A 26,168-nucleotide genomic window follows, 5' to 3' on the forward strand; every position below is an offset into this window, starting at 1 on the left:
GGCACCATAGCTCTACTCAGGGTCCCGAGATCGTGGGCTATTGTTATCAAGATGAAAGACAGCCTTAAATAAATAAAAATACCAACAAAATGTGAGACCTCGTAAGAACAGAAGCCCATGTTCCAGCAGTGGTCATCTGTAGTAATTCTATTAGTAGTCTGGAAAGTCTCCAGAAGGCAATAACCTCCCCCACAGGCTCACTGTGGGCTTCTAGAGAGCGCTGGCAAGCCTCAGAGTTGAAGATAACCTTCTTAGGAGTGGTGACAATAGGCAGAAAGGGGCGATTCAATCTGGAATCCAAAATACTGCTAAACGCAATGTTCATACACATGACACAAATCTTAAGCATTCCAGAAGGCACAATGAAGAACTAGATCACCAGTGAAGAAATGAGTTCCCATCTGTGCTTTATCTAAATAGGTCACATTGAATGAGTCTTTGTAGTGACAAAATGTTAATGATTTCTCCTCAATCTCAAAAACTGGACTATATTTTTGTTATCTTTTTAAAAAATCAGGTTTATTGAGGTGTAATTCACACAGAATTTCACTTTTAGTGCACAATTCTATGGGTTGAAAAAACTCTTAATATTTGTAACTACCACCACAATCAAGATATGAAACAATTTCATCACCCCAAAAATCCCCTCATGCTCCTTTATAGCCAACCCCTAACCCAAATCGGACAACCAATGATTTGATAAAACGGGCCTGTATTATAATACAAATTTCAGCCCTGTTTAGACTCTCCTTTAAGTATTTATCGTATTTCATTGATCCGATGACAGACACACACACAAACACATAAACACACACGCAGACACCCCCCCCCCAAGATTTGAACTCTGACATTAGGATAAGTCTTACGATCAATGGCATTTTAATATTATAACTGGCAAAAAAATTTTTCTTTTCAGAGATACGTAAAACAATGATGTCTTATAATCTACAGTGCTTTTAAAAAAAATCAGTGAAGTGTAATATTCTTTGTTTTTTAACATTCGTTGAATATTTACGATGTGTGAAGCATTCCCCTCGACACTGAAAATACAAAAATGAACAACATGGTCCTCAAGAACTATCCCTTGAGATATATATTATCAATTATAATAAAATGCGATAATGTCTTATCCACCTACTAGGACTAAGTAAGATTATCTCTAGATTGACCACTCTTCTTTCAGGCAAAATACCCACCCCCCACCCCCGACTCAGATCCTTCCCCATACACAGGAAGTAGGACGAAGGAAGTACCATCCACCTTCACTCTGCTCATTCCAGGAATGAGTTACTGGCGCATGATCTGACATATTGCCTAGGAACAATCCAATTATTTCTTCCATAATACACTGTTGTGGCAGGGAAGACTCATTTTAGTGTTCAACAGCTGCAAGGCTTTTAGGATAATATCAAAAGACAAGTCACTGAAAATAACTGTTCAATCTGTGAAAGGCAGACAGACACCCAAAGCTTTCACAGACATGCTTCAAGGTCCCCGAATTCTTCCCTGGACAATTTTTAAAGAGGAATGTAGAGAAGAAAAGTTAGTGAGTGCCCTTACCTGGTTCTTGAAAGTGCTCTTCATTTGACAGAGTTCTAGACAAGATAAGTATTAATGCTTCTTTAAATTGGTCAAAATGCACCTAAAAATAAACAACGAAAAATAAATTCAAAATAGTTTCCACAGCCGTAATGAAGTAAATCCATTTTCAAGGTCCCACAACCACTCGGTAGCATCCTGACAGCCTTGGAGTGAGTCATGACCTGCTTTTGTTCCCTTTTCTTCATTTCTCTAAAGCACTGAAGGGAAAGTGCACTGATCATTTTTGACACCCCAGTGTCATAAACACTAACATTAATATCAATATTTATTCAACCCTGAGGAGGAAAGCTATAGAGCAAAACAGTCTTTATAAACTCAGAAAAAAAGAGATGTTTTGAACTCAACTCCTTTTATTCTTCTGAACAAGACCACAAGAGAAAGAGGTTAGGTGAGATATTAGGAAAAACTTCCCAAGTAAATGATCCATTGTAACAACGCCCCAAAGATGCTTTCGTCTCTTAAGACATTCTAGAAGAGAATGTGCGACCATTTGAGGATGACTTGAATATAGTCTTGCCTGAGGCAGGTACCTAATATTTATCTCCCAAGGCCCCTGTGATTCTATAAACAAAAAGAAATCAATCGTAAACACAAAGAATAAAAGAACCTTGGGAAGCATTCTCTTGAATTCTTAAACACACAATTACCTTGATAGAAGGATGAAAGAACATGAGTTTTATTCAAGTAACAACTCAGAATGGGGATATTGCTTTGGTTGAAGGGGTAAAATGGTTTTCTTTATGGCCAAGTTTATTCTCCTATAACTTAAATTTGTGTGACTTCACCATGGGGCAGAAGGGAAAGATGGTATTCTCGCCATAACTCTAGTTTGGTAACAGGGCACCTATTTATACAGAAGCCCTATGTAAATACAATGTCAGTCAATTTGGTATTTGCACCGCTACAGGTCTCGTTGGACATCATTACGAAACACTGCCTAGCAGTTTGAATATAGGTGACAGATAAAAACCACTGCCAAATTATATTAGGAAAAGCAGCAAACCTCATTCGTTATCTAAGCAATGGAGAAAAGAAAGCATTTGTCTTATCCATGCAAATCGATGCAAAGGAGAGGAGTACACTGAGGTTCCTATGACATAAAATTGTATATGTTTGCAATTTACCATAGTCTCCCAAAGTATATGTGCTTTTTCTACCACATCCATTTTGATCACTTAAAATTACTTTCTAAAATCATGTTCCTTTAGATAGTATAGGCAAAAAAAGCAGTATACTCTATGGATCCAGAGCAGAAACCTGTCAAGGCAGGGGCGCCTGGGTGTGGCTCAGTGGGTTGGGCGTCTGACTCTTGGTTTCAGCTCAGGTCATGATCTCAGGGTCCTGAGATTGAGCCCCATGTCGGGCTCTGCGCTCAGCAGGTAGTCTGCTTGGGATTCTCTTTCTCCTTCTCCCTCTGTCCCTCCCCTCCTCCTCTCCCACTTAAAAAAAAAATCAGTCTGTCAAGGGAGGCAGGGCATCTGCTAGAGAGCCAGGGCCCGACAATCAATGAAAGGTTAAGAGACTGCAAGGGACAAATGACCGAGGAGCCTGCAGGAGGGAAGAGGGCCAGGCCCTGCTGCCGGCCCAAAGTCTGAGTGTGGGCTTCAGGCACTGTGGCATCCTGGCTCCTGATTCCAGGGGCAAGGCCGTCCTCCCAAGCAGCCAGTCCACAAACAGCACATATCCAAGGGCTCTCCCATCCCAGGACACTTGCCAGGCATTTACCACTGCCTACTAGACTCATTCCTTCCCCTGAGGGCGAGCAGTAGGAGGGTGAGGAGCACAGACTCTGCGCTGGAGCCAGCCGGGTCCAGGTTCCGGCCCTGCCTCAGCCACTGACTTCCTGCTGTAGCTCAACTACTAAACCTCTCCTCTCTGAGCTTCAGTTTGCTCGTGTGTAAAAATGGGGACCTCTAACAATTCTTATGATCCGTTCAACAAATATTTATCGGACAGCTGCCACGGGCCAGGCACTATCCTAGTGAACAAGAGTGATGGAGATCGTGCTGCCACGGAGTGCATATTCCAGAAACAGCACGGGGAGCCCAGGCACCTACCCTGTGAACGCACTGCATGTATTTCATGTTATTTATAACAACACCTCCCACACAGCGGCAGCAGGAAATCACAACGAGAGTTACATAAGGTGTCTAGAACTTCCAGGGACTTATCAGGTACTCAGCAAGTGGAAGTTAATACCACTTGGTATACTTAATTACCGATAGGCAGAGGCTAGTGACTACCAATGGGTATATGGCATGACTGTTTCCTCAACTTTTACAGAGAAATGGACACATTTTCAAGCAAAGCAAGAGTAACCAGGACAGCCAGGTGGTGGGGGTGACAGCCAGGATCTTGCCTCCCCACCGGGATCTGGACAGTTGCCCAACATCAGAGAAACGGGTCCAGTATGCTGTGTTTAGAGAGCTCGGCTCGGGGGGTTCTCCTCCCGTAGGATACTGATGGAGTGACCTGAATGAAACCTTTGTCTCTCCTTGCCAGTTGTGAGTTGAACAGAAGGAGGCTCCCATTTCAAAAGGGAGGTACTCGCCTTGAGAACTTCAAGTTCTCTACACTTCACTTGTGGGTCTCTGCTGGGTCTTCTAAAGGCCTAAGCTTTGACAGAGATTATCAGAAAGAGCCCTTCTGAATCCAGTCCTGACATAGTTCAATTCAGCAAGTATTAGCCATGAAGGTCGCCCAGGAGTCTATGTACCTCAATCTCACTCACCCTGAAAAATGACCAAGGTACCTATACTCTGGACGTTAATCCCATTCAACTTCCAAGATGAGGAAGAGAATCTTGACTGTGGGAGAGCAGAAGGGGAAGAAGAGAGGAAAGCTGCCTAGCACCTGTAAGGTAGAATCTGGTGAGTGCTCTGAGACACACAAAAACAAGGGGGTGGGACAGTTTCGGGACATATGGCTTCGCTAAGATATTCACAGGCAGGGCTGCACCATTTCCAAAATGGACCTATTAAATCAGCCACATTTTTTTAAAAAGAAAAAGGGTCTATAAAAGACTAGACATGATGAACTTCTTCATAATCCAACGTCTATCTGATGGACCTCTTTTACACTCACACACACGCACACCTAAAAATCCAAAAAATGAAAACATGGCAAGCTGATCAAAACAACTGGAGCAGTCCTAAGTCTTAAACTGATCTTTGTTTTTCCTCCTGCAAGGGCATATAGACACTGGACCCTCCACTTTAAATAACAGTAAATTCCGCATCTTCCAAGAAGATGGTTCTCTAATAGAGGCAGGTAACTGCTATTTTCTGACAATGCTCATGAATACTGATGTGGTGGAAAAGCCCCTTAGGGCACATCCCAGAACCAAAACGTTAATAAATGCCCTCTGTTGTGAAGAAATGTGCATCAGTGGGCTCACTAAGTTCAGTAACTGGAATTTCGAAGTACCATTTTTCTCCTCCAAGGGAGCTTTACTATTGCATTATGTTAAAATTTAGAAATCTTCACAAATATACAATGCAATTAAATCTCACGCGGTAACAAGCCTCCAAGCTGTGCTTCTCCCGGTTGGTACCCCCTCATTTGAATAATAATTGCTGCCATTCATTTACAAGCATTGCTCTATCTTGTAAGCCGCAAAGGGCAGTTTGCAGCAACGGGAAAATTACCTGACGGACTAAAAACACACATGGCATTTAAACTAAATTAACGGGAAGACCAGTCAAGTCTGATTTTTTTGTCATGTGTCACCCCCACCTAATAGAAATTTACCTCATCATTTTTCCTCTCCAAATTTCATTCGGATGCTCTTTTAGAAACACAATTTGCCTTTCCGAAAAAAGGAAAGTAAGCACCGCATAAGAAACAAACGGTACTTCAAACCACACACAAAAAAACCCCCCTGTAACAGGAAGTAGAACAAGGAACTTAACGTTGCATAAAATTGTCTCGTGCAATCATGGAGATCAAATACATACAGTTTCCACATGTGTGCAGGCAGCACTTCAAACAGCCCCAGGATGAGAGGCTCAAGCCAAGTGTTCAGCCAAGTGATCTTATTAAACGAGACAAAGGCCCATGTAACTATCATCACACCAAGGAGGTTCGTATCTCCTAATACAAAGGGAAATCAATGAAAGAACACTCCAAACATGAAGTGCTAGCTGCAATGGGGAGAGAAAATCGAGACTCTTCAGAAGGTCACTGTGCAGGGAAATGATGTGTACAGCATTATGCAAAAGAGAAAGAATACAGATAAAGAGACACAGTTTCATAATGAAAGACATCGTTGTGAAATGTCTGATTCTAAGTAACACATTCAGGTTACCGTAGTCATCTACTGCAGACAACGTGAAGAGAGGCAAAGCTCATTTGAAAAGGGGAGTCCAAGCCTAGAGCAAACGTATGAAGTCGTACTCCAAGAGGATCCAAGGGGCCCTGCCTACAGATGGAAACAGATGCAAACAACGGCCACACAAGAGAATTTCTAGCAAATCCATTCTCCATGCCTAGGAGCTTTCTCAGGAAATCATTACTGGGAAGGCACTATTTATCAAAGACCCATTCTGGGTATGTAAGGGACAGAGGGAGGAGAGAAGCATACAGGCAGACCTAGAACATGGTAGTTAACTGTGTGCCTGGCTCTACGATAAGTCTTTGACACACACAATCTAATTCAACCCTCATCACAATCTTGTAAGGAGGGTATTATTTTTCCCATTATAGAGATGAGGAACTTGAGGCTCAGACTATCACAAGGTAACATGCCCATAGGGCTAAAAATTGCAAGAACCAGTACTCGAATCCAGGGCTGACTTCAAAGACTCTGCTCTAATCCTATACTGTCTTGATGTGGTGGTAGTGGTGATGGGGGTGGGGGTGGAGAATGAGAGTCTTTCTTGCCTACATCTGGAGTCTGAGGAGGCTGTGAAGACATGCATTCAAATTCAGGGTTGGAGAATCTGGGTTCCTATCCTGCTGCTGCTTGAAATGAGTTGCCTGACCTTGGACAGGCCAATGTGCTTTCCCAAGTTCTGGGTTCCAAGGTTTCTTTGTCATACAGATGAACACTGAAGTCTAAAATCTGTGATGGACACTAAAGAACTTTAAGTCCCCTCTGTCCCAAGAAGCTACTCTTAAGAGTATCAGCAGAATACTGCAGAAATCAAATCGGCATTCTGGACCATACTTTCTCTGGAGAAAGAGGCAGTCATTACCGAAATAAAGCAGGTAGGAGAGAACAGCCTTTCCGCACCTGTTCCCACCTCTCATGGAGAGCTGCCTGATCTTCCCAACAGCCCTCCCCTCGCCCTGGCTTCCCATTAGACTCAATAACTCCGAGAGGCTCGAGGTCGCAGTATGCAAAACCAAAGTTAATTTTGCAATGAGTTTGACAACGAAGTATTAATACAGAGTAGAAGCAAGTCTTGCAGCCTCTTAATCAGAATTTCTTCTTGTCTATAATTGGGAACCAAAGACCCTTAGGAGTTCAAGTTAACCCCAATGGAGACTGTTGTAAATGGAAGGGCGTGATGGTTTACAGAGTCACAAGACCAAATGGGAATCAGACAATACACCTCACCATTTCAGGTTAAACTATGGTGGTTAAACAGTGAGATACAGCAGCTTCCAGACATTTAATAAGAGATGCAATGAGAAATGTTGCCACCATTTCCTCCAATGCATTTAAAAAGCCTCAGATCAATAATATGAAACAGGAGCATGAACACGGGGTAGTTATAAATAGACACTACTTGATGATCATGCATAATTTTGCACACGGAGAACAAGTCCAGATAATCATGACCAGAAGGTACTTCTGTATTTCTGATTTACCTTTCAAATGCTTAAAATATATATAAGAGAAAGAAATCCTAAAAAGCTTTTAATGAACTGGAAACAAATAAGCAAATCCATCATACGAAATTAATCATGATATTTATAAAAGAACCCCCAAGCACTTTGAAATGAAAGGTGGAAAAGGTGAGCTAAATATATTTGTAAAGCTATCAGATTTTAACACTAAAAATTTCAAAGTGCCTTTGATGACCAAAGTCCACACACCTATGGGATTCTTCGGAAGCCAACTGTGGGTTCTGCTACCAGGTGGCTTGTTCTGATTCTGAAGAGTACCAAGGACATGGAGTACCTCGGCATCCAGATTCCTACCAGAGAGTACAGCAAGGAAACTCCTTAAAATCTCAGGGGGCTGTTATGTCTCAAAGTTGCTATATTCCTTAAGTAAAGAAAAACGCATTTTTAAAACTGATATGACAGCTTCAATAAAGCCAAGGTAGACTATCATATTTATGTTCTGATTTCTAATAAAAGAGAGAAGCATATGACAACATATAATTTAAAAGACACATTTAAGGGGCACCTGGGTGGCTCAGATGGTTAAGCATCTGACTTCAGCTCAGGTGGTGATCCCAGGGTCCTGGGATTGAGCCCCACATCAGGCATCCAGCTCAGCAGGGAGTCTGCTTCTCCCTCTGCCTCTGCCTCTCTCCCCTGCTCATGCTCTCTCTGTCTCTCTCAAATGAGTAAATAAATTCTTTAAAAAATAAAAAATAGAAAAATAAAAGACACATTTAAGAAACAAAGCAGATGAACATAGGGGAAGGGAAGGAAAAATAAAATAATAACAGAGAGGCAAACCATAAGAGACTCTTAACTATAGGAAACAAACTGAGGGTTGCAGGAGGGAAAGTGGGTGGGGGGATGGGGTAAGTGGGTGATGGGCATTAAGGAGGGCACTTGATGTAATGAGCACTGGGTGTTATACACAACTGATGAATCCTAAACTCTACCCTGAGGCTAATAATACATTATATGTTAACTAACTTGAATTTAAAAAAATAATAATAAAGATGAAAAATAAAAGACAAAAAACAGGAAGCACCTATGACCAATATCAATTGTTTGGATGAAAACTTGGTTCAAAAAAAGAGCTAATGCTGTTCTACTTTCTTATATGTTTGTAGTATTTGCTCTCAGGACTGTGGGGGCACCTGGGTGCCTCAGTCGGTTGGGTGTGTGCCTTCAGCTGGGGTCGTGATCTCGGGGTCCTGGGATTGAGCCCCGCGTCGGACTCCATGCTCAGCAGGGAATCTGCTTCTCCCTCTCCCTCTGCTCCTCCCCTCCCCAGCTCATGCTTTCCCACTTGTGCTCTCTCTCTCAAATAAATAAGTAAAATCTTAAAAAAAAAAAAAAGGCTGTTCAGCTGCTAGGCACATTACCTGACCAGAATAAAAGTACTTCAGTGTCTTCAGGAGTCCCTGGCCCTAGCCTTGGGCTCCCACCCACCTGACAGGTGCTTAACTGATACATGGATAGAGCTCTTTTGATAATGTAGCAAGAAACACCCACCAGCAATGTCTTGCTTCTTTCAAATCAGTGATCCACAGTCCTCAGGCATTTCAAATACTTAAATAGTTAGCACCAGGCTCAGGAGAATACAACTTCAAGTTATAAAGCAAGATCAGATAGATGAATTGAAACATAATTTGGGGGTAAATGGCCTAGGAGTAAAATGCATGAAAATGGCAAGTCAATTTCAGTTACTTTCTTTAACAACTGTCAAAAGAAATATTAGGCTTAAAAAAAAAAACCAGGAAGTTATTACACATGGATTTGAAATAAAAAATAAACAGAAAATATTCATATTCTTATTGAGGAGGGCAATGCTTTTTTATCTTATTTCTTTTTCAAGAAAAAATGATTAATTCAGCCCAATTCCAATAAAGGTAAACTTGGAAGTTTTGTTTCATTTAGAAACTATACTCATTAAAATTTAAAGATAAATTTAAACCTAAATATCCAGGAAGCTGTTGGATACTACCGTACCCAAAAGCCAATTTAATGGAAAACCTTAGTCTATGATAAACATATATAAGTGGCACCCGTACCACAGACTAGCAGAAAGTCTGACACGCAGGATCCCGACAATACGTATTTATTGAATTACTGAATAGTTGAATATATTGAGATCTGTCATGCTACTATTCTTTCTCCTTGTTTATGAAACCAAACTGCCAACCCTTACAAGTTTTTCTATAAATACCCTCTAAAGAGAAGAAAGATGACTGGCATTGAAAACAACGTATAATTTTACAACTCACGATCAAGAAGGTGTTAGCACTTAGAATTCTTCAGTGAATTCTAAGGAATTTTTTTCCTTATAATTTAAAATTATAGACTATGTAGAGTATCTTAACAACATATGGCCAAGTTTATGTGATCATCTGAGGAGAATAACTCAGTTTCATAAAAAATGCAAATCGAACAGTAGTGCATTAATTCATGCCAACCCTGCTCTCAAGACAGTCACCAGGGACGTCCCACATGAAATCAATATGCATACATCTATTTAACTTTTATCACTGGCTCACTAAGTAAATATCAGGCTATAGACCACTTAGGTATTCATTATTCATAGGCAAATAGCAAACGTAAAAAGCAGGCTGATAGTGTCAAGTCGTTAACAAATCAATCGATAACTGTTCCCCTGCTTTAGTTTGCCGAACGGGGGGCAAAGACGGGCAACATCTGGAGAGCGAACGGTGAATGCGCTGCCAAGGCGCAATGTGTCAGCAGCAGAGGGTTGTGTATTTACGCTGCCTCGGAGACCACGTCTCACGGGAACCCTTAGGTTGTGCCAGGTCTTCTCAGGCTTTCGTCAGCCCTGACACAGATCCACTCTTGGTACTACCCTTATATCCCAAAAGGCTGAGATCCCCCAGGACCACAGTGGGAAACTCAAGGCTCCCTGGACTCCCCAAGGTGTCCGAGACCGAGACAGAACGAAAACACATTTGAGTGCATTACATGATGAGCAAATGATTTCATCCTCAAACCTCCCATCTCTATGGCTTCCGAAGCAAGATTTTCAGCATTTTTTAGAGACCACATGTCCTCACAAGCAGCTAATCCCCCCTTCTCAGAGTGACCAAGAATGGTTCCAGTTTTGTAAAACACCTCACATTTGTTTTTTTTAAGTGTGAGCCCTGTTAGACATGACATTCATAGTGCCAAGCCCCTGAGAATAGCATCCTTTGTACATTAATTTCAGAATGATCGCTGCTCCCGTCTGTCTTGTGTCAGACAGCCAATCCATCGTACTGTCTCTGAGGTCACTTACCCAACTTGTCAACTAAGAGACAGTGAAAATGAAATGAAGAAAAGGAAATTCAGTCACTGGAATAAAGTTGGATTTCACAACTCCTTCCTCAATTTGCGCTACATGATAAAAACAATTGTCTACAATCAGTGACAACAACAGAGCCCGTAAAGCATTGCCCATTTTTTCCTCTCATCCATTCTAACAATCAACAGTAAGACTCAACTCAAAGCCATACAAATTATGCTTTTAATTAGAATTATGAGAACTGAAGGCAATAGGAGGTCGAGACAGATCGAACATCCTTCCCACTAACAACAGGAGTTAAAAAGGCCCTTTCTCACCCTGTACTCATTTCTGTGACTTGATTTGTGGGGACAACATGACTATTTGTTGTCAAATGCAGAAGTTACCATCAGCACACATGCATATCGCTGCTGGAAGCAAGTCGTGCTGGGTTTTAAATGAACCTGCACTGTATTTACTTACCCTCCTGTCTTATTTCCTAGGTGAAAGGTTTAATTAAAACTTCACCCGAGAAGCAATCTGCACAAGAAATAGCTTTATTGGAAGTAAAAGTCATAACAGCAATCTGTTCGTCCTGTGAGTGGCAATTTTCTTACTGTGTTTTCCTTCTCTTCCAGGGAAATCTCGGTCCCCTCCCTCTGCCCCAGTGATGAATGCAGAGTCCATAAAATGATCCACCATGAACAAGAGTTGGAAAACATGCTCTTATTGCCTCTTTTTCTCCCTTCATCTAAGATGCTCTGGGTACATCTATATTCCAGAGCACAAATCCAAGCAGGTCCTCTACAACCCAAGCAAACCACACTGTTGGGTCCCGCCCATTACATTTTCTCTTTCTGTTCATCAGGTTAACAGCCAGGATGTGAGAAGCAAGTTGCAACACCCATGCTCTGCCCCTACCCGCCCCCCCCAGCCTCTGACCGAAGCCACACCCACTTCCCGTCACCCTGCTTCTTCCCCAGACCTTACCCTGCCCAAGAGGTTATCCTGAAGCAGCGTCTCCTGGAGCACCGGGGCCACCTCCTCCAAGCTCAGCATGTGGCAAAGGTCGGTGAGTTCCTCCTGTCCCAGGGACCCAGTGCCCGTGGTGTCAAAACTGTCAAACAGCTCCTTGAGTCGGGCCTCATGCTGGTCCTGCTCCACCTCATCCATCCCATAGCCCACGGCGCTCACCTGGGTGGGACAGAGACAAGGGGGGGTTGTGGCAGCCCCAGGAGTCCTACCCCTGCCCTCGCCCACCCCTCAGGAATGCTCTGTGTGCCCTGGCCCCTGGTGCTGGCCCATCGGGACCTCGGTGGAGGCTGGCAGGAGAGGCGATGCTGCACCCCGCTCCCTCCTATCCCTCCCCTCCCAGCAAGATTGCGGGGTTCGCAGGAGAGATGCTGCACCCCGCCCCCCTTCCCCTCCCCCAGCAAGACTATGGGGTTCTCCCGGAGCCAGCCCTGGCCAGCCAGCTCCCATGGCCACTCCCACCAGGGCCACAGCCACTGGTCGGGTCATGCGGGGGTATTGTTACCAGAATGAGGGAGTCTCCTCTCCTGCCTGGTCCTCGGGCGGGCGGCCAGTCTCAAACTCAAGACTGAAAGCAATTCTCTATCAGCTCATCTGGCCCTGGACTTACAGAAGGTGAAAGGCCACTTCGGACACAGTCCTTTCAAACTAACTGGTAGCACCTGCAGGCTGCAAGGCCTGAGCTTCCACGCAAGTCGGCGGGCTCGGGACCACCTGCCCAGATGTTACACTCCACCCCTGGGCTATTTAGATGCCTAGATGCCCCCCATCGCAGTCAGCCCCGGGGCTTGCAGCGAGAGGCACTGGATGAATGCGTCTGATACAAAACCACCTCCCTGTTTACCGGAGACACAATGCTTTTTACACAAGTTCCTCAAAAAGCAGTGCAATTAACTTCATTGGTGCAATTACATGAGGTGTGGCGGGAAGAGTATTCCCTGAAGCACCGCTGTAGTCCCCGGGAGTTCTAGGTAATGCCTCGTTACCTAGAGAAAGGGGAAAGGGGAAAACACTACTCCAAGCTTTCAGACTGTGAGGTTCAGAGGAGCCGCAGACCACATGAATCGTAGAGTCTCAGGGAGCCTCCCTCATCCAGACCACCTCACGTCTGTACACCTGCTTAATCTGTCTTCCACCCTTCCAACCCCAGGCCTTCCGTTTCTCCACCTTCCATGGGATCAGTAAAAACATGGGCTCCTGATTAACTCAGAATCACTTCTGCTAAAAATACACATCATGAAATTCTAGGTACCTCATATATTATGAGTGAAATCGGAGGGGGGTTGCTTGCACAATAATTCATCTTTAACGTGGTGGGGCTTCCAATGAAAGCCTGAAACGTGCCCGTCGGAAGCTACCTTCACCATGATGCAATGGAAGCCAAACACAACATACACCCTCGAGACGGTGACCTCAGCCCATGTGAATCAAGGCTCTCAGAACCAGCCCCCTGACTATAAAAAGCAGCACTTTCAAAAATATATTTATCTTGCCTATACGTTTTTTACTACGATAAAAAAGACATAACATGAAATCTAACAAAAATTTATTAAAATTTTAAGTGTGCAGGACAGTCGTCTTCACTGTATGTGGATTGTCGTACAGCAGATCTCTGGAATTTGTTCATCTTGTGTGACTGAAACTACACCCACCATGGAGCCACTTCCCACTGCCCCCTCCCCCAGCCTCTGGCAATCACCGGTCTAGTTTTCAAAGCAGCACCTTTAACTAACAAAAGCCTTGAGTAAGAGAACTCTCTTAGAGGTGATGTTCATAGAGCAGATGGGAAACACGGGCAACATCCAAGTTCAGGTGTTGAACGTGGCCAGAACTGAAAATGAGAGAGGTTCCCGTGACCCACCAATGCTGCTCTAGGCGGTGCTTTCTTCCTACAGACAACTGTCCAAACACCGCAAGCTCAAACAGAGCCATGACCATCCCAAGAGTTTCAGCAGAACTAGGTGGACTCAAGGTGGATTCAAACAGCTCGACCACTGATCAGTTTTTACTGGGGTCACTCATTAAAGCAAAGTGGCACCATTTAGGTCCAGGCTCCTGGTCTGGGTGTGTGGGGGGGCAGGGGGGCCTTCTCCTAATTATCAGCTTTTCTATTACCAAGGTGTTGCACGCTCTGGCTGCCTTCCCAGGGTTGGTCTGTTGGGTTAACTAATCACCATGCAAATGTTTTCAAAATAAGTTGAGAGTGCTATATAAACATCAGAGCATCAGAAAAGAAACACCAAGGTGTTAAGTAAAGCCACAAAAGTTAGGGATTTAGACAAGGCCAATGGCTGGCTCATGAGATTCACTTAGAGCCGGCCAGTTTGCTATCAGCTAAGAGCTGAGAATGCCCAGGGGCTCTGGGATTTTCTGGGGCCGCCATAGCTCTGCAGTACCCGGGGCTATAATCTGACCAACTTCATAAAAGGCAGGCTATTCTGCTTTCACTTGATTTTGCATATTTAAAAAAAAAAACTCAAGAGTGAAAGAATTCTAACATTTCCTCTTTTTTAAATTATTTTTAAGGCGTGGGGATTGGTGCATTTAGACCAATGAAAGAGGGGCATAAAACTCATAATGTACTGCGAAGTCCTGATCTCATCCACAGCTGTGAATTTGATAAGCTATCATGCCCTGCTCTTTGGGAGGTCATTGGATTTTTGCTAAATCAAATCTCTTTCATTTCACAGCGGCCGTTCCTTTTTTTAATCTCTTTATTTCATCTCCCTCTTTTCCAAGACACTGTGCTTCGGTAAACATTCTTTTGACTGAAGGGGGAAAACAGCCCCAACTCTGAGGAACAAATGAGCATACAGAAACATCCAAATGATGTTGCATATGGTGACAAGTTGTCAGTCCTCGTTTGGCACAGAATGCATTTTTACTGGTTGATATTATCCCCCAAATGTTCATGAGTAATTTCATGTGCAAGAATTTTTCACCCCGCTTGGCAGAAATTTCCTTAAGGACAAGGTCCACAACTCATTTCTTTTCTATCCTCCCCCAAATGCATAGTACATCCAGTCTGTTCCTCACACCAGAGACTCAGTAAACACCATGGACTGACTTAGTGTAGGGAGATCCCTTGAGTGGAAACTTCCCCTGGATGAGAGTGATATAATGAGCACATGAAGTCTTTGAAATGCCTATTTCTTCCACAAGCACACCTCTCCTTCCCCCATCCAACCCTTTTTTCAAAGGCATTTTCAGTCTTAGCTGTAACTAAGCAGAATTAGAAGCCAGAACCCACTCCCAAACTGTAGCATCCAGAACTGTCTGGAGTTTGATTAAGGAGTTAGTAACTAAGCCAATGGATTCATAAACTTCAGCTGCATTTGGGTTTTTGTTTTTGTTTTGTTTTGTTTTATTTTGGGGGGGGCAGTTATAGGATGTGACTTAGGAGGGGATTCTGTACTAAAACACTTTCCCAAGTCCCTTTGTTTATAAAATGGGGATAATAATACCCATCTGGAAGGGCTGTCCTAGGGATTAAAGATGGCAAGCAAGTGACAGGAGAATCCCAGAGAAAGTTGATACAAGAGGGGTACTGAAAAAACAACCAGGAAAATAGGAGAGACTGACCAAGGAGAGGTAAACTGAAGAAAGGTAACTCACAAGTCAACCAGCCAGAAATCTGCCTTCAAAGCAGCAGAGCGGGAGCTGTGGAATGCCTTAGAGACAGCAAGAATGCACAGGGCAGGGGTTATGTATATAAACAATATTATATTACTAAATGGTCAACAGCAGCGGGTAAGGCTCAGTGCTACCTCCACCTTTAAATGCAGATTACTGATAAATTTAACATCAAACAAAAGTAGAAAGGCTGAAATATAATTGGGAGTTAAGAAGAATTTTTTTTTTTTAAACTTCTGAGCATCTACTAGAAGTCTGGCCTATGCTGAGTACTTTACATAAATGAGCTCATTTAATCCCTCTAATTCTTTAAAGTAGACCATCATATTCCCATTTAAGATGAAGAAATTGGGGCTTGGTAAAACTAAGCAACTTGTCCAAGGATACAGTGCTAAGATGGGGGTGGAGCTGAGATCTGAACTCTTGTCTGACTCTGAATGATACTATCTCTCAGTCCTATGCAGGCACACAGAACACATGAATGGGACCACTGAAACGACATCAAGACAAATCCCTTATCTCCACCTTCATGTGTTAATCAGCTAAACAGTACCAGAAACCACCACGAAAACCTGATGGCCACAAACTCCTCCCAATTGGATGGGGGGGGTAAGGGTGGGGTTTCTTCTTCCCTACCTCTCTAATCCATTTACTAATTAGAGCCTATAAGGCACTAGAGATACATAGAATAAGCATTCTCTTTTTTCCAAAGCACCGTTGGGATTTAGGGCAAGGAAGAAATAATTTTTTTTTTAATAAAAATGATCGGGAAGAGTCCCGTATCTTCAACAGTGGGCATAGTCCAGAAATTGATCATTGTTAAATTACTCCCTCAAAATATTTAAGTATGTCTAATCTGTGCCATCAATGCTTCCCAGAGTTAAAGCCTAACGGACACCTACCAGTGACAGAAATCTTCCTCAGAGATGAAGAAAAGTTGGGTTTTGAGTGACAAGCCCTCCTTCAAATCACAAAGCACAATTCCAGCTTTATGAAGCCTACCACAAGCCGGGGCCTCTCTCCGCCATCTACCTTCCCAATCACATGGACAGAAGCCTTCCCAATTCCTTTGGAATAGAAGGGCCAGGGTGGGGAATATTTTGGAGTTCTAACTAGGGATGGCTAAATAAGAGGCAGATGCACACAGCCATTTATCAAAACATTTACCACCCAATAAGCACCCATAATGAGAACTATTTGGAGCGTTTTCCTTCCAAATAACTCAAAAGAAGGCTGCCAACATGCATAGACCCCGACGGGGATGTCCATTACAGATCTGTGCTACTGCGTGCTGCTCGGCAACCCTGGCTGATGAAATCGGTGCCCACTGGGACTGGAAAAGACGTAACTGGAGGTACAGCGGGAATAATGAAGTCCCCAACATCAGGCCACCATGAAGCGGATGCGTGAACTTCTGAACTTTCCGGCAGCCAAGGTACAGAAAGGAGCTTGTAAGAATGGCACCCCAGCCAAAGGGGACGTCTGTTCTGGGCCAGAGGGAGTGAAAAAGAGACAAAGTCTGGCAAGGGAAAAACCAAATAATAAATGAGCACAATGCCTGGAGCCCCTAGCCCAGGCCTTTTATTTCCCTCCAGATGGTCCAGCAGCTGAACAGCTATGTGGAATGTCTGGATGCCCCTCTCGGCTCAGCCGCTTTCCTTGGGTATCATAATAGATGCTTTTAGGTTTGTGCTCAGACATAGCTGTTGGGGGTCCACAGACCAGGCAGTGACCACCAAGTGACTAATTTAGTTACTTTATAACTAAAGCGGTGAACATGGAGAAACCCTGCTCTGGGAACGCTTTTCATTCACGCCTTTAGCTTTCACCGTTTGGCAAGTCAGAGCCTCATAATGCCAATGATCAAATTAAAATGTTTCCTTTTCTTCTCTCTCTCTCTTTTTTTTTTTTTTGCAAACACTCTAATTGCAAAGATTTCCCATCTTAACATTTTGGATTCATTTCCAGATAAAACGAAATAGTGACAAGAATAAATTCAAGTTCAGCAAAAGCTTAACAAAAAAAGCAACTGTCTCTATTTACATATCTATATAGGATATTTCTGCCAGAAACCACTGCTGGTCATCAAAATGACTCCTATCAGGTAGCCTCCTCTCGGTTCAGACAGTACCTCACTTCTAGGGGGATACCATAAACACCAGGGTATCACCAAGAATAAAACCATGGCATAAAGATATAACACAAAAGTTAAATGCCACTGCAAAGAAACAAAAGTCACATTACATAAATTTGAAAGAAAATAACAACCTTTGTTAACCACACTATTAAACTGAATTTAAGGGGCGCCTGGGTGGCTCAGTCGTTAAGCATCTGCCTTCAGCTCAGGTCATGATCCCAGGGTCCTGGGATCGAGCCCCACATCGGGCTCCCTACTCTGCAGGAAGCCTGCTTCTCCCTCTCCCAATCCCCCTTCTTGTGTTCTCTCTCTCGCTGTGTCTCTCTCTGTCAAATAAATAAATAAAATCTTTTAAAAAACATTAAATAAACTGAATTTAACTAAGGACATCCTACTAGCATTTATTCTAAAACATTAAAAACAGTTTTAGTATTTTTCTATCCTGAATGATGTGCCAAACCCAAGCTTTTGTTAAACCTAACAGTGAGGGGGATTGCCAATCAAGTAGTTAACTCAAGGTAGTCTGGAGGAACAAAATCATTAGCCTAGCACATTGTAGATTCAATAACCCGTAATCAGCTACTAAGTAAAATGATAGAAGCAGAAAACAGAGCTACATGTTCGTTACTCTCTTAAAAGAGACTGCTTATAACAACTTTCACTTCTTGAGCCATATTTACTGGAATTAATTCAGAATGCCTGCATCTATGAGCACAGTCCCCTGGGGAAGAACTTCTCTTCTCACATCCATAAACGATATTTTCCCAACTTTGTTTTTTATGTGAACATTAGAACATAAATACTTTGTAATTGTTCCATCCAAAACTTGAATAAATGATTAACTGCTGATATAAACTGCAACAAATATTAACTGCTGATATAAACTTCAAAAAAAGTTGCTCATTTGCATATTTCCCATAATCTTGATAAAATTCCATTCCATTTGTAAATAAGATAAAAACATCTTTTTGCAAGCCTCAGTCTCTCCACAAGCTCCTGCCCAACAGATGTAAGCTCAATAGCCAGAATTCAAACCACTTAATTTATTGGCTTACAGATGAATTGGCATCTATAAAAATAAACCTCCTGAAAAGGCTTTAGGCTGCTTGAATCCGGCTAACTTGTCAACTCTTTATCAATGTAAGACTGATAAAATGTATTTTCATTATCAACATAAAATGGAAACATCAAGATTGGTGTAATGTTAGTTTAGAAAGTCATTTGCAGTGACATTTAAAACAATTTATTTTAACATCTGACTTATGATAAGAATATTGCCTATTAAATTAAGGTTGGCTGTTCAGAATTCACTGGGGCCCTATTCTCCCACTCTGTGACAGTTAACATCTTTTGATATCAAGGGTCATCACATACCGAAAATGAAAAAAGACGAAGAAAGACACCAGGCCATTCTGAGCAAATGCCTATTAAAATGACTGATCCTTGACATTTTAATGCGAAGTCTGTGCTTCTGATAGCTTCCTTTCTTTTGCCCCTGTAAAGCCTTCTGCCCTGGCAGTATCTTTATTGACACCCAACCCATTTGGAACATCTGTAAGTCCCTCCCTTTATCTCTACTGCAGTTCAGAATGCTCTCCCCTGCGGAATCGCCAGAGAACAGGTGAAAATAAACCTGCAAATGAACTCCGCAGGAGTTCACTTCACCTCCCTAAGAACACTGACAACAGCTGAAGAGACAACAAACTGGTTGTTCAGCCAGCCTGTGATGTTACTTTTACACACAGTCTGGAAATCTTCACAACCCGCCCCCCAACTCCAGAGCAAGATCTGCCAATATTTCAGGTCATCCACCAGAAGATTCAAGATAAAATTAAGCTGACACAGGAAAAATACATTTCCTTGTAGAATGTCAAGACTCTGGAAACAAGCAGACATAAATTTTTGTCAACGTATTTAAGGGAGCCCCACTGAGAAATCTTCCATGGTCTCAGGAGCTCAGCCCATATGCTGGAATGGACTTTATCGGGATTCTAGCTACCATGTCAGTCACAAAAGACTACTAGGCAATCTGTTTTGATTTCATAAATTCAGAGTTAAGTTGTATGGCAAGTCCATCTCAGAATTCCTCTGTCCCTGTTAAGAAGGCACAGGATCTCATAATAGCTAAGTTGTCGAAGCAAGGTACATGGTAGGGCAATCTTTCCACCCCCCATTTTATGTGCACCTCGACCCGGGTTTGTCGGGGCTGGGGTTAGGAAAACGCCTCTTTCTCTCCCTCTCTCTCAACTTCACAGACAGAGCTTTCCGCAGTAAAGTGTTTCCATCAGCTTTGTCCTTTTGTCAGGGACTGGTTTGGTAGTCGCAGAAGCCCAGCCCTGGGAACCCTGGAAGCTTCTGCCGCAGCACTCCACACTTCCATTCCGCTGGTCTGGCGATCAAGGTTTTCAGGCAATAACCGCATGTCATTTGGTCCTTTTCCCCTTAGTTCTTAGTCATTGCACTGGCAAAGTCTTTCTATATGCGTTTCTCCCACACGCCTTCTAAGATGCCCCCCCCACTTCAGGGCCCCAAACAGCTCTTCGCTGCTCAGAGAGTCCAGGCTTATCACCTCGGGTTTCCCCAGACAGGTTTCTCTTCAGCTGCTCAATCACAAGGCTGCCTGGGTGGCACAAGGCAACAGAACAACCACCCTCTCTGCTGCCTCCGGGACTCAAGTCCGCTCCTGGATCTACACACAGTAGCGGCTTTGAGCCGGCGGCCGCGGGCTGGGACCGCGCGGGCGGCCGAGGCGCCCAGACCCCGCTGTGCGGCCGCGCGGGGAGGCGGAGGCGCGGCGGGAGGGAGGGCGCGCCGCCCCGGTCCCCGGCAACCTGTGATGCAGGTGCGTCTCCGACCCGCCTGCCCATCGCACCGCCAGAAACCTCAGACACCCCATTGTGTCACCAGGCGGCACGCCGTCTCGGCCCCCGCCGTCCTCGCCTACCTTCTGGCGGCCTCTCCGTTGCGCCCGCACCGCCGGCCGCCTGCCTCCAGGGCCCTGCAAAGCGAAGGAGGACGCTTTGTTAGGGCTCACGAAGCGGGACAATACTTCGCAGCCGCCGCCGTGGTTCCGGGCGGGCGTCCTTCAGAAGGACGCGACTGGGGACCCGCGCGAGCGTCATTTCCATATGTAAGGAGCCAGCTCGTACAAAAGCGCGGCTCTCCGGGGCTGCGGCGCGCATCCTCCCCGCCCGCCGGCCCGCCCCCACCCCGGCAGCGCAGCCCGCGCCGCCACGACCGGCCCCTCCTCCCGCCCGCGAAGCCGCCCCCTCCCCGCCTCGTCCCCCGGGAGCGCCCCGCGCGCGGGGACAGCTCCTGCCCTGGCCCCGGGCCCCGAAGGGGAAGCCCCAGCCGGTCCCGGTGCGGGGTCCGCCCTGGGCGCGCAGGGCCCTGCCGACGGCGCGGGGGCGGCGCGAGGCCTCCGCGCACCCCCAGGCCGCGGGGCGGGGGTCCCCGGGAACGGGCTCCTCGCTTACCGCGTTCCGGGGCTCAAGCGCCCGGCGCCGCCGCGGGAACCATGGCCGCGGGCGCACTCAGGGCTCGGAGGCGGCGGCAGCGGGACGGCCGCGCCCAGCGCGCTCGGCTCCCGGCTCGGCCGCGGCCACCCGGAGCTTTGGACGCCGGGGAGGAAGGGCCTGGCCCGCGCGGGGAGGAGGAGCCAGGGCGACGCCGGCCCCGGCGCGGCTCCTCCTCCGCGGCCCGCGGCGCTGGGGGCGGACGAGGGAGGAGCGCCGAGCGGTGTCCCGGCCCTCGCGGGGTCCGCCCCCCGACCCCCACCGAGACGCCGACTGCGCCCCGGCTCCCGGGGACTGCTCGGGTCGCGGGAACACGGAGCCCGGTCCCGGCTTGGCTGCTGCATGACGCTGGGGCGGTCGCTTCGGAGATTTGAACTTGGAAACGCCAGGGTTCGCGGGGTGCAGGTGGAGGAGGTCGGCGCCTCGAGGTCGCCACCAAGCAGGGGCTAGTGCGTTCGCCCCTCGACCCCCTGTCCTCTAGCCTCTCCTTCCAAACCCGCCCGCTCACCCTCGGCTTCGTCTAGGACACCCGGGAGGAAAGGCCTCCGCCTCCAGCCAGCGGACCTTAAGGTGGGGATTCAGGTGTCTCCCAGGCGATCCTGGATTTCTTCCCCCTTGAGCGCTCCTTGGCTGTCATTGGAAGGGGGCTGCAGTAGACAAAAGAGCTCTAGACTTGACTGAACTCTGGAAGGAGTGTGATCCTCCTACCAGGTCTAGACTGGCCTCCGCACCTGCCCACCATGTCCTCAAAGGCTCCCACCCCCTATCTAGCTTTCCGCGGGTACATCCAACCCTCGGTCTCTAGGCACACCGGATGGAAAATCCTTGGAATTGGTAGCTCTCCAGCCAACGATTGTTCAGTATTTACCACCTCCTACCACCTCCTACCCCTACTCCACAGCTCCCCCTGAGCCTCTCCTTTTTCACCCCCCCCCCCCCCCCCCCCCCCCCCCCCGCATCTCTACACTTCTGATCTGGATACAAACAGGATCCCAAGTCCAGGCCTACAGGCAGCAGCTGTGGGCAGGTGACATCCACTGTGTTCTCTTTGAACTGCAGGGTTAAATGTGTTGGCCTTGAAGAAGGAGCTGCCTGATTTATTGTAACCCACAAGTCTGGTTATTTCAGCAAGAAACTGGAGAATATTCCCTCGCTACTGAAAGAACAAGTGATAGACAGGAAGGAAACTAGCATTTATTGATAATCCAGTGTGCTGCAAAATTAGCAGAAATGATTTTACCTAATCCTCGCACCACCTTTAGGAGACAGACATTATACCCATTTTGCAGATGAGGAAACTGGGCCTCAGAGAAACTAGGGAGCTTGTTCAGGGTCACACAGCTAGTACTTAGCACAGCTGAGATTCAAAAGCAGATTACATATGTGACAAAATTACACCAAACTAAGTACACAAATGAGTACACACAAAAGTGGTGACATTTGAATAAGGCCCTAGGACTGTATTAATGTCTGTTTCCTGGTTGTGATATTATACTACAGTTATTCAAAATATTACCATTGGGTAAAAGGTCTATAAGGGATCTCTCTATACTATTTCTTAAAACTTAATGTGCATCTACAGTTGTCCCCAAATTAAAAGTTTGTTTTTAAAGCATATCAGTCTTATTTTAGAACCGAGTTCTCTTCTTTCAACACATGCTCCCCCTCCCCCCCCTTTTTAATACTCTTGTGCACACACACACATTCATATACTTTATGCACGGTTCCATCCAGTAGTAATTATACAACACACAGACAAACTGTTAAGTGAATAGCTAACTTGTGACCAGAATACTTACATAGATGTCATCTTATAGAGAAGAATGTTCACTGGGGAAGAAAACAGCCAACAGTCTTAGAAGGTAAGAATGAAGAGATGTTTCCTTGTTTCACTTAATCTCTGCCATGGGAGCCTCATCCTACTGGTTCTCTCTCCAAGCATCCCTTTTACTTGCAAGAATCCTTAAGGTTGGGATTGCTCATTAATTCAAAATGGTGATTCTTGGGAGTCAGGGGATGCTGGAGGTGGCACTCACTCCCTGCGGAGAAAGGTCAGAATTGGTGGGGGTTGTGTGGTTTGAGAAACACGAGATACTCTTTCTTGAGAGGGGTGAGTGGGGTGGAGTTAATGCTGGGACTAGAAACCTGCAATGACATCCAACCCCCAGCCTTGCTACAAAGGAGGGGAGAGTGTGGAGCATGGCTACTTTGTGGTGTAGCTTTGCAAGGACAGTCTTACCAAGGCAGATAATTTAATACCATGTGCCTGCAATTTAGGTTGCACGGGGTGAAAGGTTAATCTTAGTCCAGTCTAGAGTCACTGGAAAAAAGCCGGGACTTACCTTAGAACCTAACACCTGAGCTTTTCTCGTTAAACAAAAATGAAGATAGCAAAAAAAAAAAGTAGCCAGGCTCCTATGCAATAGAAGGAAAAAAATGAAAAGAGACGTAAACATTTACCCAGCCTTTACAAACCACGTTTCCCTTTTATCTGTTGCAGTTTGTCTGCCTCTGATATTAACTCTCAATTTATAAAGAGCCTTGTTCGGGGACTCAGGATCCTTAAAGTATTAGGGTAGGTGATGTCTTTGAGTGGCTTTTGGCAACATTTTTCAGTATTGGATTGGTTTTCTCAGGTGGCTAAAAGCTCTAAAAAGTTAACCAAAGAATAATCCAGGGAAGAAAAAGTTATTCTTTGTTTCTTCTTGAAGTAACTTTGTAATGATTAGTCAGGACAACAAAAGTGAATTTTTTTTTTTTAAAAAAGGAGAGAGAGAAAATTCAGGCTTTGTTAATTTCCTTGGGATCTACAGAGTTATATTTCTTTTCTGGGCAGGAAAGCCCATAGTTCTAACCAAACTCAGTCTACCCTCCCCTAAAGTCACAGTCAGGTATAAATTATTTCTTAGTCACCGTACAGTTAAAAACAAAGCAAAACAGCGGCGCCTGGGTGGCTCAGTCAGTTACGCGCCTGCCTTTGGCTCAGGTCATGGTCCCAGGGTCCTGGGATAGAGCTCCGCGTCGGGCTCCCTGCTCTGCAAGGAGCCTGCTTCTCCCTCTCCCTCTGCTGCTCCCCCGTTTGTGCTCTCTCACTGTCAAATAAATTAATAAAATCTTTAAAAAACAAAAACAAAACAAAAATGTTTTTGTCACTCTATAGTAACTCACAGCTCCTTCTACACTTCAATAAATGACTTTCTTATTTCTCTGACCATGTGAACCGATCAGAACAATCTTCAGGTAAGTTACAGAGCTGCATCAGGGAGGGCTAAATGGTTAAAGCAGATCATCATTTCTAGTCCAAGCCAGGGACTGTCTGGGTAGAAGGGACATCATACTCTCCCCAAGAACCTAAGGTAATGGGTGATGAAAGGAGGAAGGGGGAAATTTGGGTTCCATCTAGATGCGTAAGTCAAAGGCTAGGAGAAAGTTTCAGTGACAAAATGATGGTGGTAAGAACCCAGGAAGATGCTGGGAAGAAAGGAGATAAACACAGAAAGGGGACAGGAAATAGAAGGCAAACTGATTTATACTTTTGCCCCTGAAGAACCCTCATTAGGAATTAGGATTCTCCATTTTCCCTCATAAAATATATGAAAGAAGAGGACACAGGGATTTAGCACAATTTAATTCATCATTATTATTTTTAAAGTAAGCATTGAGTTACCTACTCTGTGCCTACAACTGTCCTGGAAATCATGAGATATTCAAAAGAAACATCAACCTTGGCTCTTGCCTTTGACTGTATCATCCTCCCTGGGGGAAGCAAAAAACATGCACCGGAGACAGTAAGGAAATGATGTGAGGTAGCACTGGATTTTTTTTGTTTGTTTGTTTGTTTAAGATTTTATTTATTTATCTGAGAGAGAGATAAAGCACAAGCAGGGGGAAGGGCAGAGGGAGAGGCAGACTCCCTGCTGAGCTCGATCCCGGGCGCCCCTGGGTAGCACTGGATTCTAATCAGGTCCTCCAGTTGCGGGACACATATAGCATGACAGGAAGAGAGGATGAGTCTCCTAAAACATGGCTTCCGTTAGATCATTCAGCCCATCTTCTTTCATGTCAGGTCCTAGATCTCCTTCCTGATAGGCAAGGCCCTGCTTGATCCCTGCAGACGGATGTTGGCTCAGTGTCCCCAAACAACATACCCTCCTTCCACTCTGCCCTCATGTAGCTCTGAATCTTCCCTGCGCTGCCCTTTCTGCCCAGATCATCAGTCCTGGGGCATATTTTGATACCCTGTCTCTGTCTACTGTTCTTTATTTGACCCAGCAGTTAATGCACAGCAGGAAGTGGTTATTGAACATGTGCCTCCTGGAGCTCATGAACTGAGCATTTAGGTGCTTTCCAAATACTTGGCACTCACATGGAGAAGAAATGTTTCATGTGTGTGCATGGCAGGGGAGGAGGGCTGCTCTTCACTTTGGGAAGCATCTATTTTCATGTGTCTGCAATCTGGAAATGTTCTACTGTTCTAAAAACTGAAGACTGACACTCCAGCTTCACTCAAAGTAGAAGAAAATGAAATTCTAGTTTAAGGAACATTGCTGTTCTTTCTCCTCACACTCTCTTCAACAATTACATGACATGAAATTTTTACCTTTTTTAAAAAAAAGATCTTTGAATGGAAAATGAGGTAATATTTTTTCCCAAGCAAGACTTCTTTAAGTTTTCTAGAATTTGATGTGCATCCAGAAGAAATGGGAACTCAGAAACATACATTTTTAAATAGTTCAATCAATCAAAAAACCCATTCTGTCCATAGAAATGTAATATAAGCCATGTGTATAATTCCGTAATTTCTAGTAGCCACAATTTAAATAGTAAATTAGTAAAATTTTTATATTTCATTTAACCTAATATACCTCAAATTATTATCATTTCAACACACAATCAATATAAAAATTTTTAATGATATAACTTACATTGCGTTTGTCCCGAATCTTGGCAATCTGATGATTGCTCATCTCAGTTCAGACTAGCCATATGCGGCCAGTGGCTACTGTAGCTCACAGTGCAATGTTAGAACAAGAAGAGGATTCCAGCTTCATAACCTCATTCCTTGTTGTCACAAGGAACCTGGGTTTGGGAGGGTTGGGTGCCTTGCTCAACAGGATCTCCTGCTGACTGCATCAGACGCCTACAC

At 44.8% G+C, this 26,168-nt stretch overlaps 1 protein-coding gene across 13 annotated transcripts in view; it reads right to left on the bottom strand.

Annotated features, from left to right (window-relative positions):
* NIN (ninein) overlaps positions 1-26,168 on the bottom strand; it is a 99,016-nt gene extending 72,848 nt beyond the window's left edge. For 4 of the 13 annotated variants that reach the window (XM_032405074.1, XM_032405073.1, XM_032405083.1 and 1 more), the window contains exons 1-3: positions 25,948-26,168; positions 11,696-11,899; positions 1,561-1,642 (exon numbers count right to left, since the gene is read on the bottom strand). In XM_032405074.1, coding sequence (XP_032260965.1) covers positions 1,561-1,642; positions 11,696-11,899; positions 25,948-25,989 — 328 coding nt within the window. In that variant the 5' untranslated portion in view covers positions 25,990-26,168. Of the gene's footprint in view, positions 1-1,560; positions 1,643-11,695; positions 11,900-20,076; positions 20,259-20,451; positions 20,672-20,983; positions 21,071-22,821; positions 23,062-25,947 lie in introns of those variants that run through there. The other 9 variants (XM_032405085.1, XM_032405084.1, XM_032405077.1 and 6 more) reach the window with 8 other exon arrangements.

This window comes from Phoca vitulina, unplaced genomic scaffold (genome assembly GCF_004348235.1).
Source record: "Phoca vitulina isolate PV1807 unplaced genomic scaffold, GSC_HSeal_1.0 scaffold7, whole genome shotgun sequence".
Taxonomy (NCBI): domain Eukaryota; kingdom Metazoa; phylum Chordata; class Mammalia; order Carnivora; family Phocidae; genus Phoca; species Phoca vitulina.